Source organism: Coturnix japonica, chromosome 4, assembly GCF_001577835.2.
Source record: "Coturnix japonica isolate 7356 chromosome 4, Coturnix japonica 2.1, whole genome shotgun sequence".
Classification (NCBI taxonomy): domain Eukaryota; kingdom Metazoa; phylum Chordata; class Aves; order Galliformes; family Phasianidae; genus Coturnix; species Coturnix japonica.
The window spans coordinates 19,371,468-19,387,996 of NC_029519.1; the positions used below are offsets into that span (position 1 = coordinate 19,371,468).

The 16,529-nt window shown below is 42.1% G+C and overlaps 1 protein-coding gene and 1 pseudogene across 2 annotated transcripts in view; both read left to right on the top strand.

Annotated features, from left to right (window-relative positions):
* The first annotated feature begins 793 nt into the window (after positions 1-793).
* Positions 794-2,384, top strand: LOC107312977 (annotated as a pseudogene).
* A 3,444-nt stretch (positions 2,385-5,828) lies between these two features.
* The window catches only part of FNIP2 (folliculin interacting protein 2), a 42,918-nt gene continuing 32,217 nt past the window's right edge, over positions 5,829-16,529 (top strand). The window contains exon 1 of one of the 2 annotated variants that reach the window (XM_015860895.2): positions 5,829-6,135. In XM_015860895.2, coding sequence (XP_015716381.1) covers positions 6,041-6,135 — 95 coding nt within the window. In that variant the 5' untranslated portion in view covers positions 5,829-6,040. The remainder of the gene's footprint in view (positions 6,136-16,529) is intronic. The other variant, XM_015860896.2, reaches the window with a different exon arrangement.

Sequence of the window (16,529 nt, forward strand, 5' to 3'; positions counted from 1 at the left end):
TACTTTTTCTATCGCCTACCTTCCCTTCCCATCTCCCTAAAAATAGCATAGGACTCTAATAAACTGGTTGGACCAACATTGAGCGTTGCTTCTTAATCTCACGCCGGTATACCACTATCAAAGAACCTGCCTCCCTCCTACAAATTGGAGCGAGACATTTTATATGGCGTAGTCGGCAGGATGCCCGCCCGTGAGAGTGTTGTCCTTCCAAAAACTCCAAAATTTTTCTGTATGTACCTCCTGGTTTTGCAAGGAGCGACAATTTTGTTAACTTAAATGTGATCACCTCTCCAGGAAGACCGCTCCATATTCTGAAACTTTACTGCTTATGTGTTTACCTCTCGGGGACGTATGAATTAATTTTGACTATTTGCTTTTGTTTTATACGTGTGTGCCTCCTCGGGAAGACTATTTCGCATTTTTGTGGTTTAAGTATCTAGTAACGTATTTTTGAATTTGAAAGTTTTGTGTACGCCTCTTGGGAAGTGAGGAAGTAATTTTTTGACATTTGTGCCTCTCCAAGAAGTTTATTCCTTTCTGAGAAACCTAGAAGTGTTTTGAAACTTGTGTGGCTTTAAGCTTGAAGTTTTTCTGGCCTGACAGGGTAGCCAGGAGCGATTTAGGTGTTTACACTTTCTTTGTAAGTGTTGATTTGGCTTCTTTGTCTTTTGTGAAAGGGAGGAATGATTGTAGCATTTGCATTTGTTTGATAGGTGCGTGTCTCCCTTGGGAGGGGTAAGGAGTTAAGCGTATACTTTTCTTCCTTAGTGTGTATTCTTTAGGGTATTGAGAAATGAGTAGAAACTTGTTGGCCACTATGAAAAGTGAAAATGTGCTATTTGACCTTTTAGAAAAGCATGGTGCTCGGCCCTCTTTATCAGGGTGCGATTGGCACGGACAAAAACTGGTATAGACTTGCAGAGTGTTTCGACCGCATTCGTGTGTTTACAATATGAGGCTCATTACTCGAGCCGGGAAAGCGAAAATCGTTTCTTTGTGGCGGTACTCGGTGCTGCTTTAAAAGCTGCCGTGGAGTTCCGAGATGAAAAGCATTCGGCAGAAACCCAAACCATACAAGCATTACAGGAATCAGTTAAAGTAATGCAAGAATTGGGTAAAACTCTGCAGAATCAAATAGTGAACCTTGAAGAACAATTCAAGAGAGAGCAACATAATACACGTTTTGTTGCAAATGGCTTTTAAAGAGGAACTATTGACATATAAGAATACTAGCAATACTGCTGTCCATAATTTGCCTCAAGAAAAAACCTTTCCTCAGAAGGAACTACACGGAATAAAGGAAGGCTTGGCAAATTTAGAGGACGTCGCCAGCCCAATTGCGTCCTTTGATAAAAACTGAATATACATTTGATAACAGTGAGGATCTGGACCCTCAAATGAATGTTAAAGAAATTCCTTTTTCTGCCACTGAATTAGCAAAACTGAAAAAGGATTTTAGCCGCTCTCCAAAGGAATCAGAGACAGAATATGTATGGAGAGTCAGCTTAACTGGTGGAGACCAAATACTGTTAACTGAAAGGAGCTGAAGGTTATTGGGGGCCTGGAGTATTTTTTAACTACTGGTAACAACCGTGTCCCTGCGTCCCTAAACCAAAGGGCTGCCTATTGGCAGGTGGTCGTTAACCCTTTAGAAAGGGGAGACCCTCTTGCCATTATGGGACAGCCTGATCATTTGGTTGAAAGTGTTCAAAAGCTGCTTGTCTGGCAAATGATGTATGATAGAAAGCTGCAGCCACATCATGAAGCACCTATGATGATGCCTGTTGATCCTGAACGGATGACTCCTTTAATCAGGGGGCTTCCAGAATCACTGAAACCTATAGGCATACAACTGCAAGGAAAGGTACAGGCTGTGCCTCAGGGAGAAAGAACCCGGGCAGCATTAGGAGTTGTAACCTCTAACCATCTGCAGTCGGGATATAAAGTATGGACATGGGGGGAGGTTGCCCAAGAGTTGATTAAATTATGAAAGGAAATATGGGCCCTGTGGCTTCTCCAGTATATCTGAACGCAGAGGAAAGTAAGTGCGCAGCCAACCACCCGTTGCTCCTAGGCCACTAGTCCAGCTTCAGTGGAAACTGGAAGGGGTCTCATATGCAAGTAAGAACGGGTAGGCGAATATATTGATCATAAAGTAATCGTTCTCTGGACCCGGGCTGGACAAAAGGGTGTTCCACAGACCTGATGAATGGATTACCAAGTCAGGTTAGAGAAATTAGTTAACTTGTGGCCAGAACAAAAGCTCAAGGAAGCTGATGCTTTCGCCCCTCCCCCAGATGAGAGGGAGGTGGGGGGGGGGGAAGGCAGTGAAGGGTAGATGTTGGTTAACACCTTCTGTCCCAATGCCTCACACATCCTGCCAATGGCCCCTGTGAGTCATTGATCCATGCTGATAAGCTAGGGAAACATCTCCCTGGCCAGCCTGTGTCCACTGACTCAGCTAACATGAGGCCAGTTTCCCTAACCTTAATGAAATCCTATAACGAATATCCTTGGAGGCTAAGGACACCCGATAAGAAATGTAAAATTAACTCTCACTGGTTTGTACCATCATTTTTAATTGTATTAACAAAGCCCCAAAAGGGCAAGTTGTTGTCTTGTTTTATTTTCAGAAAATCCCCGTGGGACCTTTACTGAATACAGAATGACTGATAGCTGACTTTAACCATTTGTGTTTTGTGACAGAAAAATTAAAGATGTGATCTTGCTAGAATACTGATATAACTCGTTGTTACATATTTTGGTTGCAATAGTATTATGTTTTTGTTTGTTGTTGTGGATTGTGATTGATATCAGTCCTTGGATCTGTTAAACTTCACAATTGGGTTCAGAGTTTTTTCAGGTCATCCTGGCTTTCTGGTGCTCCCTGCACAGTGACACCATCCCTTCTGAGCCCTTCTGTCACCCCTTTTGGTCAAACTGGTGATGATTTGCATGGAACTCCTCCACGGTGCTTCCAAATTCCTAACAAATTGGGAAATGAGCCAAGGGACCTATCTAATATCTGTTAGATGTGGTCAAAAATGAAATCTATTTTAAAACCCTTTGCACTGATGTTTTTCAGTGTCACATCAGTCCAGGAGTTCCATACAAAACATGGTTGTTGGAAAATGTCTAAGTTTTGATAAGAGATGGGTATGTTTCTGGAATTATCCCTCTTATGGTTTATACTGTGGGGTATCCCACACACTGTTCTGTGAAAAGTTCGGTAAACTATAACAGTACTCTAACTTGCCAAACTAGTATTTATATCTCTCAGTAATTGAACTGCTTTGGAAATGCTCAAGTGGACAGCAGCTGACACAAATACCCTATTTATTTGTTTTACTTGTTTATTTGATACTATTGGTTATTGTCACTGTCTTTGTGATTTTTAAATGTTTATGGATATGTAAGTATGGATTGCTAAGGGAAAGTTATATGGTATTAAGGGTGTTTGTGGAAACTGAAAAATTGTACTGTTTGATCTGTGGGTTTTGAAGGGAATGGGACAAACTGCTTTGATGGTATAGAGAACTGTTAATGATACAGAAGTATAATTGAGGTATGTGGATGAGCTTGGAAATTGTATAGAAAGAGGATTGTAATGAAAGAATTGGGAAGAATAATAGCAGCTGCACTAGAGCAGGACCTGAAGATCCCAGGATGAGTTTTGCCCCCAGTGGACTGAATGCAATGTGCACACAGCAGTGTAAAGATGTTTGTTTTCTGGTAGATACGGGTGCATCTCACTCTGTAACTGCATCAAGAATTAACTACCCTTAGATGATTTTTTGTAACAATAGTAGGAGTAGGTCAACAAGAAAAAGCTTACCAATTAAATAAAGAAAGGAAGCTAAGGGTAAAGCAAGTAACAAGCAATAGGAATAAGTAACTGTAGCTCTAAATAACTTTTCTGAGTAGTTTGTATTGTAGAGAGATCTAATATAGTGGTTTGTTATCTTTTAAGAGCAGGTGTTCCACCTGGGCTCTGTATCATGCACACTGGCCATGCGGATATGGAGCACATGTGAAAAAGCCTTGCAATCTCTAGCAAGAATTAAAACAGGAGAGAATCTGTGATGGGTGAGAAAGGCAAAGTGGCTTTGAAGCAGGGACGCCCTGCAGGCACTGCTAATCGCATCCACCACTATTGTGTTCCTTCTCTCTCCTTTTCGTGGTTTGCCAACTCATAGTTGTTGATAAGTAATAATACATTAGCTTTGAAATTTCCATTTATAGAATTGTCTAAAATGAAAGCTGGAATCAGTGTGTATATGTCAACTCAAAAAATTATGACCTTACATGTAACCTCATGTTTAGTTAGTGCATTATCAATCAAGGTTTTGATTGAATGATGAACATTTAATTCCCCCATATCACCTATCCTCTTTCCCTTATGCTTACTTTTTTTTTTTTTTTTTTCTTTCCTCACCACCGTGAATGGTCATTTGCTCAATTTCAAGCAACCTTTGAGCCACAGGTGGTGTGAAAGACAGAACTGTTTTTCTTTATTGTCCACAAGTTTGCTTTCGTGAGGCCTTTCTGATGATAAGACTCTGACAGGCAACTGCTAACTATCCAGGAGGGTGAATGGTGGTGTTATCGTGGCCATCCCTGCTTAGGACTGCAAAGATAAGCAGGAACAGGACAAGCAGTCTTTTCCAGGGGTGCTGCTGGAAGGAGCAGACCACTGCAGAAGGTGATAAATCTTGTGTCTGGCAACAGAGACCACCAACCCTTGCCGGCTTATCTGTGGGACAGGAATGTCAGAAAAGTTAGTTTTAAATCATTTTACAAAGAAGTGTTTGTTAAGAAGAAGAAAAACCCCACCGAAATGGGGATAAAAGGCCCTCGCTAAACTGGGGACTTTGAGACAAACTCCCAAAGACACCTTTGACGGAGAATTCCTAAGGGGGAAACTTCGTCGGAAGAACCCCCTGGGACCGCTTGCTGTGGAGCTCCCTGGCTGTCTCCCATCCCCTGCGGCGATCAGACGAGTTCCTGAGATCGTCGGACCTACTGTGTACCTCGCTGGACCCACGGTGGTGACTATATCTCTTTCGCTCTCTGCAAAGACTCCTTGCTTACATTTCCTACTTTTTCTATCGCCTACCTTCCCTTCCCCATCTCCCTAAAAATAGCTAGGACTCTAATAAACTGGTTGGACCAACATTTGAACCGTTGCTTCTTAATCTCACGCCGGGTATACACATATCAAAGAACCTTGCCTCCCTCCTACAAATTGGAGCGAGACAATGACCCTTCGAGGTCCCTCCAACTTGGGATATTCTGCAGTTCTATGAAACTGGCTATGTTAAGCAAGCACAAATATAGTAACATCAGAACAGCATTTGGATATTTGGGTTATAAGTAAAGATGTATAAACATAAACGTATTAACACACCCACATGCACAGGGATGTATTATAAGATGTGTATTATACATATATATGCGCATGCATGTTGCCACGAGTACAAAAATACGTGTAATTGATGTGCATTGCTCCACCCGTGTGAGCTACCAGCACACATACATACATACACATACATGCATATATACATACACATACATACATACACACACATATACACATACATACATACATACATACACACACACATACATACATACACACACATACACATACACATATATATACATAAATATATACATATACATACACATACACATATATATACACACATATATATATACATACATACACACACACACACATACACACTCAGGGCTCGTTGCCCTTTAAGGCTGGCTCCCGGCGCTGGGGGCGGGCTCTGTGGCGGTGCCCATCCAACGAGAGCCAGCCGAGGGGCGCGGTGCCTCCGCGTCCCCTCCGGGCGGCTCGGGCTCCGGGCGGGAGCGGGTGCTGTCAGGTGACGGCGGCAGCCGGCGCCCCTCGCCTCCTCCGCGCGATGCTGGGCGGCTCCTCGGCCGCGAGAATGAAGCCGCGGCCGCCCTCCGCGCACTGAGCCGCTGTGCGAGGGGCCGCCGTCGGGGCGGGGCGGCTCGGCTCGGCAGCATGGCCCCCACTCTGCTGCAGAAGCTCTTCAACAAAAGGGGCGGTGGTGCGGCGGCCCCCAGCGGTCGGGCTCCCGGGGAGGGGCCCGCTTTCAGGTGAGCGCTGGAGCACGAGGAGCGGCGCGGGGTGAGGCTCCGTACAGCCCTCCGCGTGGTAACGTCTGAACGGTGCTGGGGGGGGTCTGGGTTACCACCTAATTCCTTTGGTCGGAGCGATTGTGCTGCGTTAGAGAGCGGGGCTGGAGTATCTGGGGCAGCTGTAAAGCCGTGCTGCTTTTATCCTCTGTAGCGTATAAGGTCTAATCGAGTCTCTCCATTTGAAAGAATGCGTGTTTTCCATACCTACCCTGTTGTTTTGCTCCGTCCGTGAGATCTTACAGGTTCTTTGTATCGGAGACTAGCGCTCTGTTCCTTCTCTTGGGTTCATTCATTGGATCTCCACGAGGCAGTTTCCCCTACATAGTGTCTTCCCCTGTTAAAACCTGTATTTCTCCTATTTGCAGTATCTTGTGAGGTTAAGGCCTACGTGTTTCTCTTTTCTGTTCACTAGGTAAGGTGTTTTCAGTTTCAGTACCGTTTAAATGCTATGGCTCTTTAAAAGAAAAATTGTCTTAAGTAAGATTTTATTGTAGACACTCAGCACTCTTCTTTTTTTCCTGTGATCTTTTGGTGACCTGTAGGAGTATAATAACTGGGCCTTAGAAATGAGATTTTTTATTAGTCGTTCTGTTGAACAATAATTTCTGACTGAGTGGCAATGCATGATTGGAAGTAGAGCTGAAGTCTTAATCCTTTGGTAACTTCTGTATTAAGTCACTGTTAGAGGCAGAGTGGCAGGATTGCTGTCTGGTCTAATGGCAAGCCTGTATTTTTTAAGGATTTTTAGCAAATTTTCTTAGTTAATGAGATCATCCCACGTTTGGTGTCTGTCTTGCTGTATATAGATCTCTTAAACTGTCCTCTGAGACCAGTGGTCATCTGTATCCTTGAACCCTGGATTGTTACAGAACTCCTGAAAGCTTGTGTGCCCCTCACCCAAAGCAGTAACACACTTGCTGAAAATGATTCATGTAGGTAATAACTCCCCAAGTTTACCTAATTTGACAATTTCCCTCCCCCAATGTGTCACTGGTAAGCTTTGCATTTTATAGTGTTCCCAGGAGAAGCAGGAGAAACTTTGTTACAAGGGGGCACTGGACCAGACTTGAGGTCTGCCTGTGAAGAGTACTGCTTGTGCTGTTTTCCTTTCACTGGAGCTAAGACTTGACTGAGCATCAGAGCTGCTTCCTCTCTTTGGTTGTGAAGAGAAAAGCAAGCTGTCATGGATGCTGCTGACCAGGATGAGCTGGCACAATCTCATGGGCAAAAAGAGCTGTGGTGCCTGTAGCTGAATGCTGAGCCACATGCAATGGTTCTTGGCTGCAGGAGCCTTAATGTTTTAATTTGGAGCAGGAGTGGTCTTTTAAAGAAATCCTCTCAATTGTCTCCACTTACAGAACTTTGGCTCCTGTAGCTGAGTGGCTCTGGTGTGCCAACTGGATTCCTGTTGGATTGAATGAAATTAGAAAGTGCTTCAATCACTGAATGCCCAGCCACAGTGCGTTCAGCCCTTGGAGCAGGCTACTGCTGCTGAAACAGAAAACCTCACAGCATGCACAGTGTGGGTGTCAGGTCCTTAGCACCAATTATTTTATTGCTCTGTGTGGATCTAGTCCTGCTGGGCTGTGCTTCATGCTAATGGAAACACAGCCCTTACCTGCTGGGTGAGAAGGAAGTAAACACAAGGTGTAGGCTTTAATGAAGTGCTCTTAGGTTAGCAGGACTTACTACTGGCCTGCACCACCCTTCAGAATAATGGGACTACAGGGTGGTGGAAGGGCAGTAAGTAGAACTATAGAATATCGTATTTCTCTTTAAAAAAGATAAAAACAGCTGGGGAGCAGATGGGTACTCATGACATGATATTATATTTGTTCTAAGCAGTTCTGTACACACATCTTCAGCTTCTGTTTTTTATTACTACTGCTTTTTGCTTCCCTTAAGTAAAAATATCTTCATGTGTGTATATATACGTACTTCTTATTTGCTTATCAAATCCTGCTTCCCTTCCAAGATAGATTTAGAGTAGATTGTACAGGCTTTGGACTGCTACCAGGTTCATGTGCGCAGCAGAAGAGCAGCTATTATGGCAGAAACAAAGCATCCTCCTCCCCTAGAATTTTTAATGTAATAACCACAAAGTTTATGTCAAGACTAGAGTGTCTCAAGGGCTGAATGTATTAGTGTTGGTATTGAGTGGCTTTAAGAAAATTAACTATTGTGGGTAGCTTGTACTTGGGTTTACAGCAGTGTGTAGTTCTCGCTTGATTCTAGGATGAGATTGCACAGCAGGGCTTTATTGTACTTTTAAACACAAAAGGTTGAAGTTACCTTTTAAGCAGAGGGCTGAGATTTCACACTGGTCTCATGTTCTGTGTGGTCTGTTGCTGTTTTTTGATTATGAGGCACCTGTATCCAAGGGGTATAAAAATGTAAGGACATATACTGGAGTTCTTGGAAGATTGCTCCCTCACTGGCAAATATGTGATATTTGTGGTGCAAACATTGATAAGATTTGTTTTGTATGTTTTGTGAAGAAACAATGTGAAATAGGCAGTCATTTTATTTTACATGGATTCTATTAAAAATGTGTTATTTCAGCTGGGTTCAAAACTTGCAAACAGGCTTTTACTTGAGCTTTAAATATCAGCTGCTCCTTCTGGTGCCTATAATGGAACGGATGTCATGTTGTAGCTGCAGGATATCTATCTGGTAACAGTTTGTTAGTGTTGGTATATGAGATCATTTGTCTGGCAGTTGATATTAATAATTCCTTTGGTCATAGCGCTGAAATGCTCAGTGAGCTCCTACTCACTATGTATTATTTCACAGCACTTGTTACCAGCCTTCTGAAAAAGGAAAGAAAGCTGTGGTGAGCTTTGCATATGCTTGCCATGTCAGTTTGTTGTATCTTTCTCTGTTAAAATGAAACACTCCTCAGTAAATTCCTGTAACCTAATTAAGTTTCTCTTAAGCTTCTCGCAGCTTTATGAGTGTCCATGAAGCAACAATGACACCAAGCACTCGTGTACATCTTTATGTGTGGAAATATCACTAAAAATCTGACTGTGAGCCCTTTAAAAAAAAGCTTTTGGGGAAAATAAATCCATGTCCTATTGGAGGGGAAGTGCAGCCCAGGGCCAGAGCTGAGCGGGTGTGGGAAGGTTTAAAGCAAGTCTTGGCCTTTTACCTCTTTGCTGATGGCTAAAGGTGAGCCTTGAGGTGCAGCTTTATGCCTCTGTTCTGGCTCGGCCTCTCCTCAGGAATGAGAACTAAGGAGTGCGCTTCCACAGAAGGAGATTTATTGCAAGCAGACTCACTCAAGAAACAGCTTAGTGAGGAAGTGATTGAAAGTATAGTCTTTTGAGTGGAAACCATGCTTCTGGCCTCAGGCTGTTTTGGAGGATAACAAACAAGACCCAAGTCCTTTGGCTTTTGAGCTCTGCAGGAACACAAACTTATCACTGTTTGGCTCCCTTCCACCAGAGGCTTCCATCACTGAACAACCTCTTGGTTTCCTCTGGCTTTGCTCTCTTAAGGTTGCAAGAAGAAACCCTCTATGTGGCATTACTGTTGGTTTGTTGTTGTTTTCTTTTTACGCTACAGTTGACATTGAGAGAGATGAATGTACCTTGATCATTTTATTTACTCCCATAAGAAGACCTGTTCTTGCTTGACTGAACAAATTGGCTTTACTAGTGGGTTATCTTGTTTCTCATTTACAGGTAGCTTAACAGTGTGACATAACAAGCTAATAATGTGTTTCCTACATGCTTGACTCTTAAATTGGTGTACGGTTGGGTACCAGGTGCTTGAGGCCTGATTCTCAGGGTACTTCTGCTGCGCACATGCCTAGGGCTGCATAGGTGAGTGCTCTGTGCTGAGTGGAAAATTGGACATTTGCTCAAAGAAACTGAACTCATAGAGAAACCAAAAGAAGTTGTGTCGGTGTGCTTTACTAGACTCTTCAGTAAATTCAGCTGAAGTAACAAAGAAGTTTTATTAAAAGGTGAGAAGGGATGGAAGGTAGCAGAGATGCGACAGGAATGTTGTAGTCATTAAATTATGTTATCTTTTAACTCTGCTGGATGTAGTTGTTCTAATTTGTAGTAGCAACATCTCATTGTGATTCTGGTCTGAGCAGTGACAGCCTGCTGAAAGTCCTGTGAGATCAGATGTGACAAAATAGGTGGGGTTGAGTGGGCCAGAAAATGGAGTAATTGTTTCCACAAAAGCAATGTATCTCTTCTTCTGATATTTCTGCTGAAGCTGTTCAGACCTTTCTATTTTTTTCCAGAAAGAATTCCTTGGGTTAGTAGAAGCTGATATTCCCTGTGATGCTGACCACGTTTTGCTTTCATCTGTAATCTACTTTGTGTTTGAGCAGCATGCAGGGATGGCTCATGATGAGCTTCAGAGCTGCATGTTCTGTTCTGTATTCACCAACAGTTGGTTCTACTAAGTGCACCCTTGATTAGGAGAGCGGCATCATCTTGAATGCCACTTGGACAGAGTGCTGTAAGAAGAATGTTCTTATGTTATCCTGATTTTCACTCTTTGCCATGTAAAGGTTCTTGTGAGTACAGTATGTGAGAAAAGGAGGACTTTGAATTGGGCATTTCATGTGTGAGGGCACTGAATCTGGCTGGTGTGTCCCTTTGCAAGCACTTGCTTATGATGAAGTATCTGATTACCACCAGAGTGGTTAACCAGCCTGGATGTGGTGATATTGCCTGTTCTGAACCACTTCTATGTGCATTCTGCCCCCAAGTTTTCTTAACCTTCAGACTCAGGTTCTTCTCCATTTGGCTTTCTCCCCATGCTGACAGTTCTCACTGCCTTTCTTCCAGGGCTCCATTTGCCCTATTCGCATGCATCAGCTTTGCAAATATTTGTAGCGGTGTCTTACTTTATATACAAGACTGAGGTCACAAGACAAGCTTTAGCACAGGCTGCAAGGTGAAGCATCCATCTGAGGCATCAAGAGGGCTGGCTTAGGGAGTTTGGTTATAGGTCTGTCTTTCCTGACCTGATTAGGGCAAGTACTGGTGCTTTCTCATGACTACTGCCAAAATATTTCTGTTTTGCTGGTCAACACACATCCTGAATGGTGGGGAGGTGGTTAGAATTGCAGTGATTAATAGACATGAGAGTTTTAAATAACATTTACTGTGGTTAAAACTGATTCATGGTTTTGTTTCCATGAATTGTGCTGAAGTGAAACTCGAGATACGTGTATGTCATTCAATTACTGAATCAGTATGAAGCTGTCTCTGCAGTTTGTTCTTATCTAAAAGTCATGTGGTTCGATTTTTCTCCTCTGAGGTGCTCAGGGAAGTTTCAGATGTGCTAATGAAATTAGGTATATTATGAAAACAAATGGTCAGTATTTATTTCATTGTCCAATAGAGGTGTTAAAGGGCTGAGTTGGATATTAGCACTTCCCAGTAAGTAAAAATAATAATTCTAAATGCTTTACTAAAGTACATTTTATGATGAAGTCAGAATGTTTCTTACGTAACATCTCCTAGCTTCTACTAGTGGTAAGTGTACTGACTTATGAAAGAAAACAGTGGCTTGAACAAGTTTGGTGCTTTGGATTTCTGTAAGTGTTTGCACTGAATTCCGAATCTGAACGTTATCTGACAGCAGAAGCTGCTTGACTTGAGGGGCTGGGTGTGTGAATGACAAACTTTAGCAATGCAGGAAATTTGGGCAGACTACACCAGTTAATGGCTTCTGAAAGAAATCCTCAAGAGATTGACTTAGAGGCTGTTGAATACATAGTTCTAAGTAGGTTCTTTCATTAAAAGTGGATCACTTCCAGATCAGACAGTGCTTAGAACATTCACATCACAATGTTATATTAAATTCTGAATAAAGACAGTTATGGAAATTTTTTAAAGTCTGCAACTTGTGGATGAGCCTATGGTCACACAGATCGTCTGTTTTCTTTGTTTCTGTAAGTGGCCATATAAACTCATTCAACCATTACTGAATGGAGTGCTTATATCTGTCGTCTTTCCTTGCCTTTTCCTTGCTGTTCAGCAGCAGCAGAGTTGAGTCTGTGTGTGTTAAGGGTCTCTTGGCAAACAGACTGCAGTGGTCTGGGATGATGTCACTTTCTTTCATGCTAGAGTTATTCACTGAATACTTATCACTTTCACAGCAGTGTTGATAGGATAGAGAGTGTTGGAGCCCTTCTTAGTCTTGTCTATGTAAAGGTTGGTGATATAACCACTTCCTGCAGCGCTTTGTGTTAAGCTATCAGACTTCATGCAGAAATAGCTATTAAGGGCTTATATGTTCTGGTCTTCAGCTGTGTTGAGATGGCTGTAATAAAGACCTGGGAACTGGTAACCACTTTGGTTCACTTGGCTGATAGCATGCATCTAAGCCTTTACTGGATGTTGACTTTTACCCTGGAGGAAGGTTGCTCTCACGTGGTAGTCAGCTCAAACAGATTCAGGAGTGTTGGCATCTGCCTTACCACCCATTAAATGAGTTTCTAAATAGCATCAAGCTAAAGAGCTGGAAAAATTAACTCTCTCTGTCAGGATACCATTTATAACATCTGTCTGTACTTACTGAGCACCAAACAGTTTCACATGTGATTCCGAGTTTGAGAGTGAGTGAATGACATGTGATGACTTGAGTATTTCAAATGAGAAGTTTTACAGATAGGAATATGTTTGGGAGTAGTTTTGAATGGCAGTACAAGAATAGAGTATCTAAATCTAGGCTTCTCTGTCATTTTAAGGTGGCATGTGATAACTTCATAAAATTGCTACCTGTAGCTGAACTGGCCAATGAGTTCAGGGTTAGATTGGCAGTGGAGTGGAACGTGGGAAGAGAATATTGGATCTCATAGTGGTTATGAGTGATTGCTGGTTTGGGTTTGTTTTTTTTTTGGCAGTGACCTCTGCAAATGTATATACCCAGCTGACACTGCATTTGCCTGATCTCTTGGTCTGATTTCTGGCCCTGTTTTGACTGGAAAAAAGTGAGAATTCTATGGGTCTTTCTGTCTGTCTTTCTGTTGTCCTGAATCTTTAGTGGTTAAGGTTCCTTGTGAGCCTGCTCTTGTACGTTTAATCTCAGGAGAAAGTTATATTATAGAGTACTTGCTTATGCAGTGTTGCACTGAGGATCACTGATGGACCTTGAGCAATTCTTACTTGCTCTTAAGGAGAATGGTTTCTGATTTAGGTAAATAGGCAATTGTTAAGTGAGTTTGTTGATGTTTTAGAAGTTTTAGGTTGTTTCTATTACCAAATGTGAAGTGTTCCTATTACACAGCGTGGTTGAATGTGGCTCTTTTCTGTGTGTTTTGCTTTTGATCTATATATTTAATGATTGACAGACACTGTATTTTAGCATGTTTCTGGGCATAAACAGCTTATACTTGTAAACCTGACTGCATAAACTTTTAATGTAATACCATTATATTGGATAAAATGTTCAGGAATCTATGCGAGTATTTAGAGTGGTTGGCCTACTTTAAGCAAGAGGTTATTTCATAACTTAATGACTATTTATACATTCAAAATCCTATGCAATTGGTGTAGTAAACAAAATGTAAGTCTGTTGGATAGTGTCTTGCAGTAAGTCTGCATTTGCCATGCCAGGCTGTGGCTAACCTGTGGTTTGTTTGGTTTTGTCTCTCTCAAGAAGGTGCTAAATTATGAGTGATATAACTACCTTGAACTTGTATAGAGTTCTAAGACGTGGCTTCTTTCCTTTGTAGTGAAACATAAAAATAAATACATACATGTGGCTTTCAGGATTCAGTGCTGGAAAACTACTTTCAGTACCATCTGCAATTGAGGGTTAAGGAAAGTGTTTTGGATGGAATAGACAAATGGTCATAACAACAAGAACAAAGAAAAAACACAATATTTTTGGCCATAACTAATGAAAAACGCCGGAGCTGACGTTATATCCATCTGTGTTATCACTTCATTCAATCTAAGTCAGGATTTCCTGGCATTCATCTATGGAGAGACGATGGACTTTGCTGTTCATGCTATAGCAACTTTTGGATGATCATGTATGGCTTTTTGTGCTTGTGTTCTTTCCCATATTCCTGCCAGCTGCGTAAATCAGTACATTTTCCATAAATATTCATACTTTATTCATTCTCATTCCCATTATTGCAGGCTAACTTTTCAGTTGCCTCTTGATTCTCTTTTTATTTTCCAAAAGAGTAAAGAAACATCTCATCTTGCTCTTACAACAGCTGGCTGTAACTGTTTACAAAGAACTCAGTGATGTTTTGCTAGCTGACTGATTTGAGCTGCTTCAGCTCAGCTGTGCTGGAGTGCCACATTTGTTATCTTAAGGTTTATATGTCACAGGTGTTAATAAAATACAAAAGTAGAGTTTGTAAAACCACAGTACTGGATATTAAAAAACAGAGGGAAAAAAAACCTATCCAAATGAAAAATGTCAAGACCTTTTTTTACTTGTAAATTTGATGATAAAGTTTGTTACTAAACTATATTCTATTCAGTTTGATATGCAGGTGTTTTTAGCTACTTTGAGTTCCAAGTGCTGGAGTTCTTACCAAAAAGATAAACTGATGGCTCTGAAAGTAATGTTTGGAATATATTCCCATTGAAACTACAACAGTTGCACAACACTATTTGATAGAGCAGGTTCCCAGCTATGGAACACTATTTTTTCAGAGAGGGCACTACCGTTGGCTATGCATTTTTGACAGCAATGACCAACAGTCTGTATGCCACTCTCATTGAAGTCTGTACTAGCAGAGGTGAGCCACTGCTGCCATTACTGAATTCACCACTCACCACCTCATTGTGCTCACACCCACTGTTTGGTCTCTATATGTGTTCAGCAACATCAGTGTGTGCCTTTTTTTTCTGTATGGAGGGGTTCACTGGCACAGTTTTGCTCCATACGCACTTCCATGTCAGACACCATTTAGTCAGACTACCCCTCTGCTGCCATCTGTTGTTGCACAACAATAACATGGAACAGAATCACGGTGGGAAGGTTCAGCCTCTACTGCCATGCGACCAGCAGCCTCCTGTGGTATTGCAGGCCAGCATAATATCATAGGAGGCATTGCTCTCAGAGCAGTTCTCCTTTTTCTTGGCAAACTGGTAGCATTTTTTGAATGCTAAACAATGCAAACAATGTTGTTCATATCTTCCTGTATCAGATGGCATGAGGATGTATTTACTTCTTTCTAATAAACAATATTGTTTCTTAATAGCTTTCACTTTCATCTACTAAACCTACTGCTTTGAGCATGTGTTTGAAAGCAGCACATGGACTTGAAAAAAATAAATAAAGAAAGAAAACAAATCAGAGTTTTGAGAAGAGGAGGAAGGAGCAGGCAACCAAGCCAGTGCCTCAGGATGCTGCCTGGAGCTGTGGTGATGGTGTCTGTGTGGGCCTGCCTGCCTGAGTAGATGATTGGGCTGAGATCAGCCCGTACTTTCACATAGTACTGAAATGCTACATGAGCTGGTTCAGCATTATGAATTATTTTTTGCCTTGCATTGCTGCAAAATTTTTACCCAAAATGTGCAACATTCAGTTCTCCTTCTCTCTGTTAAAAGGAGGGTGAAAGCATAGGCAGTAACACTGGTAGGTTAAGAGACTAGTGCATGTCTCGTGTTCTGGCTGAGGCAGCTGCCCAACATGCCTTGGCAGTGTCTGCACTTAGTAGCTCTGTTCCTGGATGCCGACCCAGTCACATGGTGCTGCTGGAGCAAGGGACATGTGAGTGCTGCGTTAGGCCAGACCTGGCGCTGAGGCAGCAGGAGGCGGGTGGCCTGTGCCTGACAGAGGGCTGGAACCTGCACTGCTTGCTCCTGCCAGGCTGCTGCTGCTTGGCATGGCCTCTTTGGCTCCAGCAACACCTGGGAGCTGCTCCCTGAAGCAGGAAAAAAGTGCTAAAAGCAGAAAAAGCCTGAAGAATGTTCTGTGGACAAGTGAGCCTTTGGTTCTTTACCATCATTGAGATTACTGCTATAAAACTACTTTTGCAGAATGTGACTTAATTTGGACAAACTGAGATCTCCTAGCTGCTAGAAAGCTATTGGGGTTACAGTTATCCCTAATAATACCCTTGCGCTCTTTTTGCGTTGTATTTTGGGGGCTAGCAACTCAAAACATTGTCTTGTGCTGGTTATGGTGCTACTTCAGGCATGTTGTTCTTGGGAACTTTGTTTTATGTGTTTTTATTTTTGTTTTTCTTTTCCTGTTTTATTTAACATTATCATTGAGGCATTGCATGGTGGCTCCCAGACTTTTGACTTACAGATAAGCCTCTGAACAGTGAATCCAAACTTATGATAATTGGCCGAGTTGTGAAATGCTGCTTTAGTAGGCTCTTCTCATTGGTTGTGGAAAAGCTGATG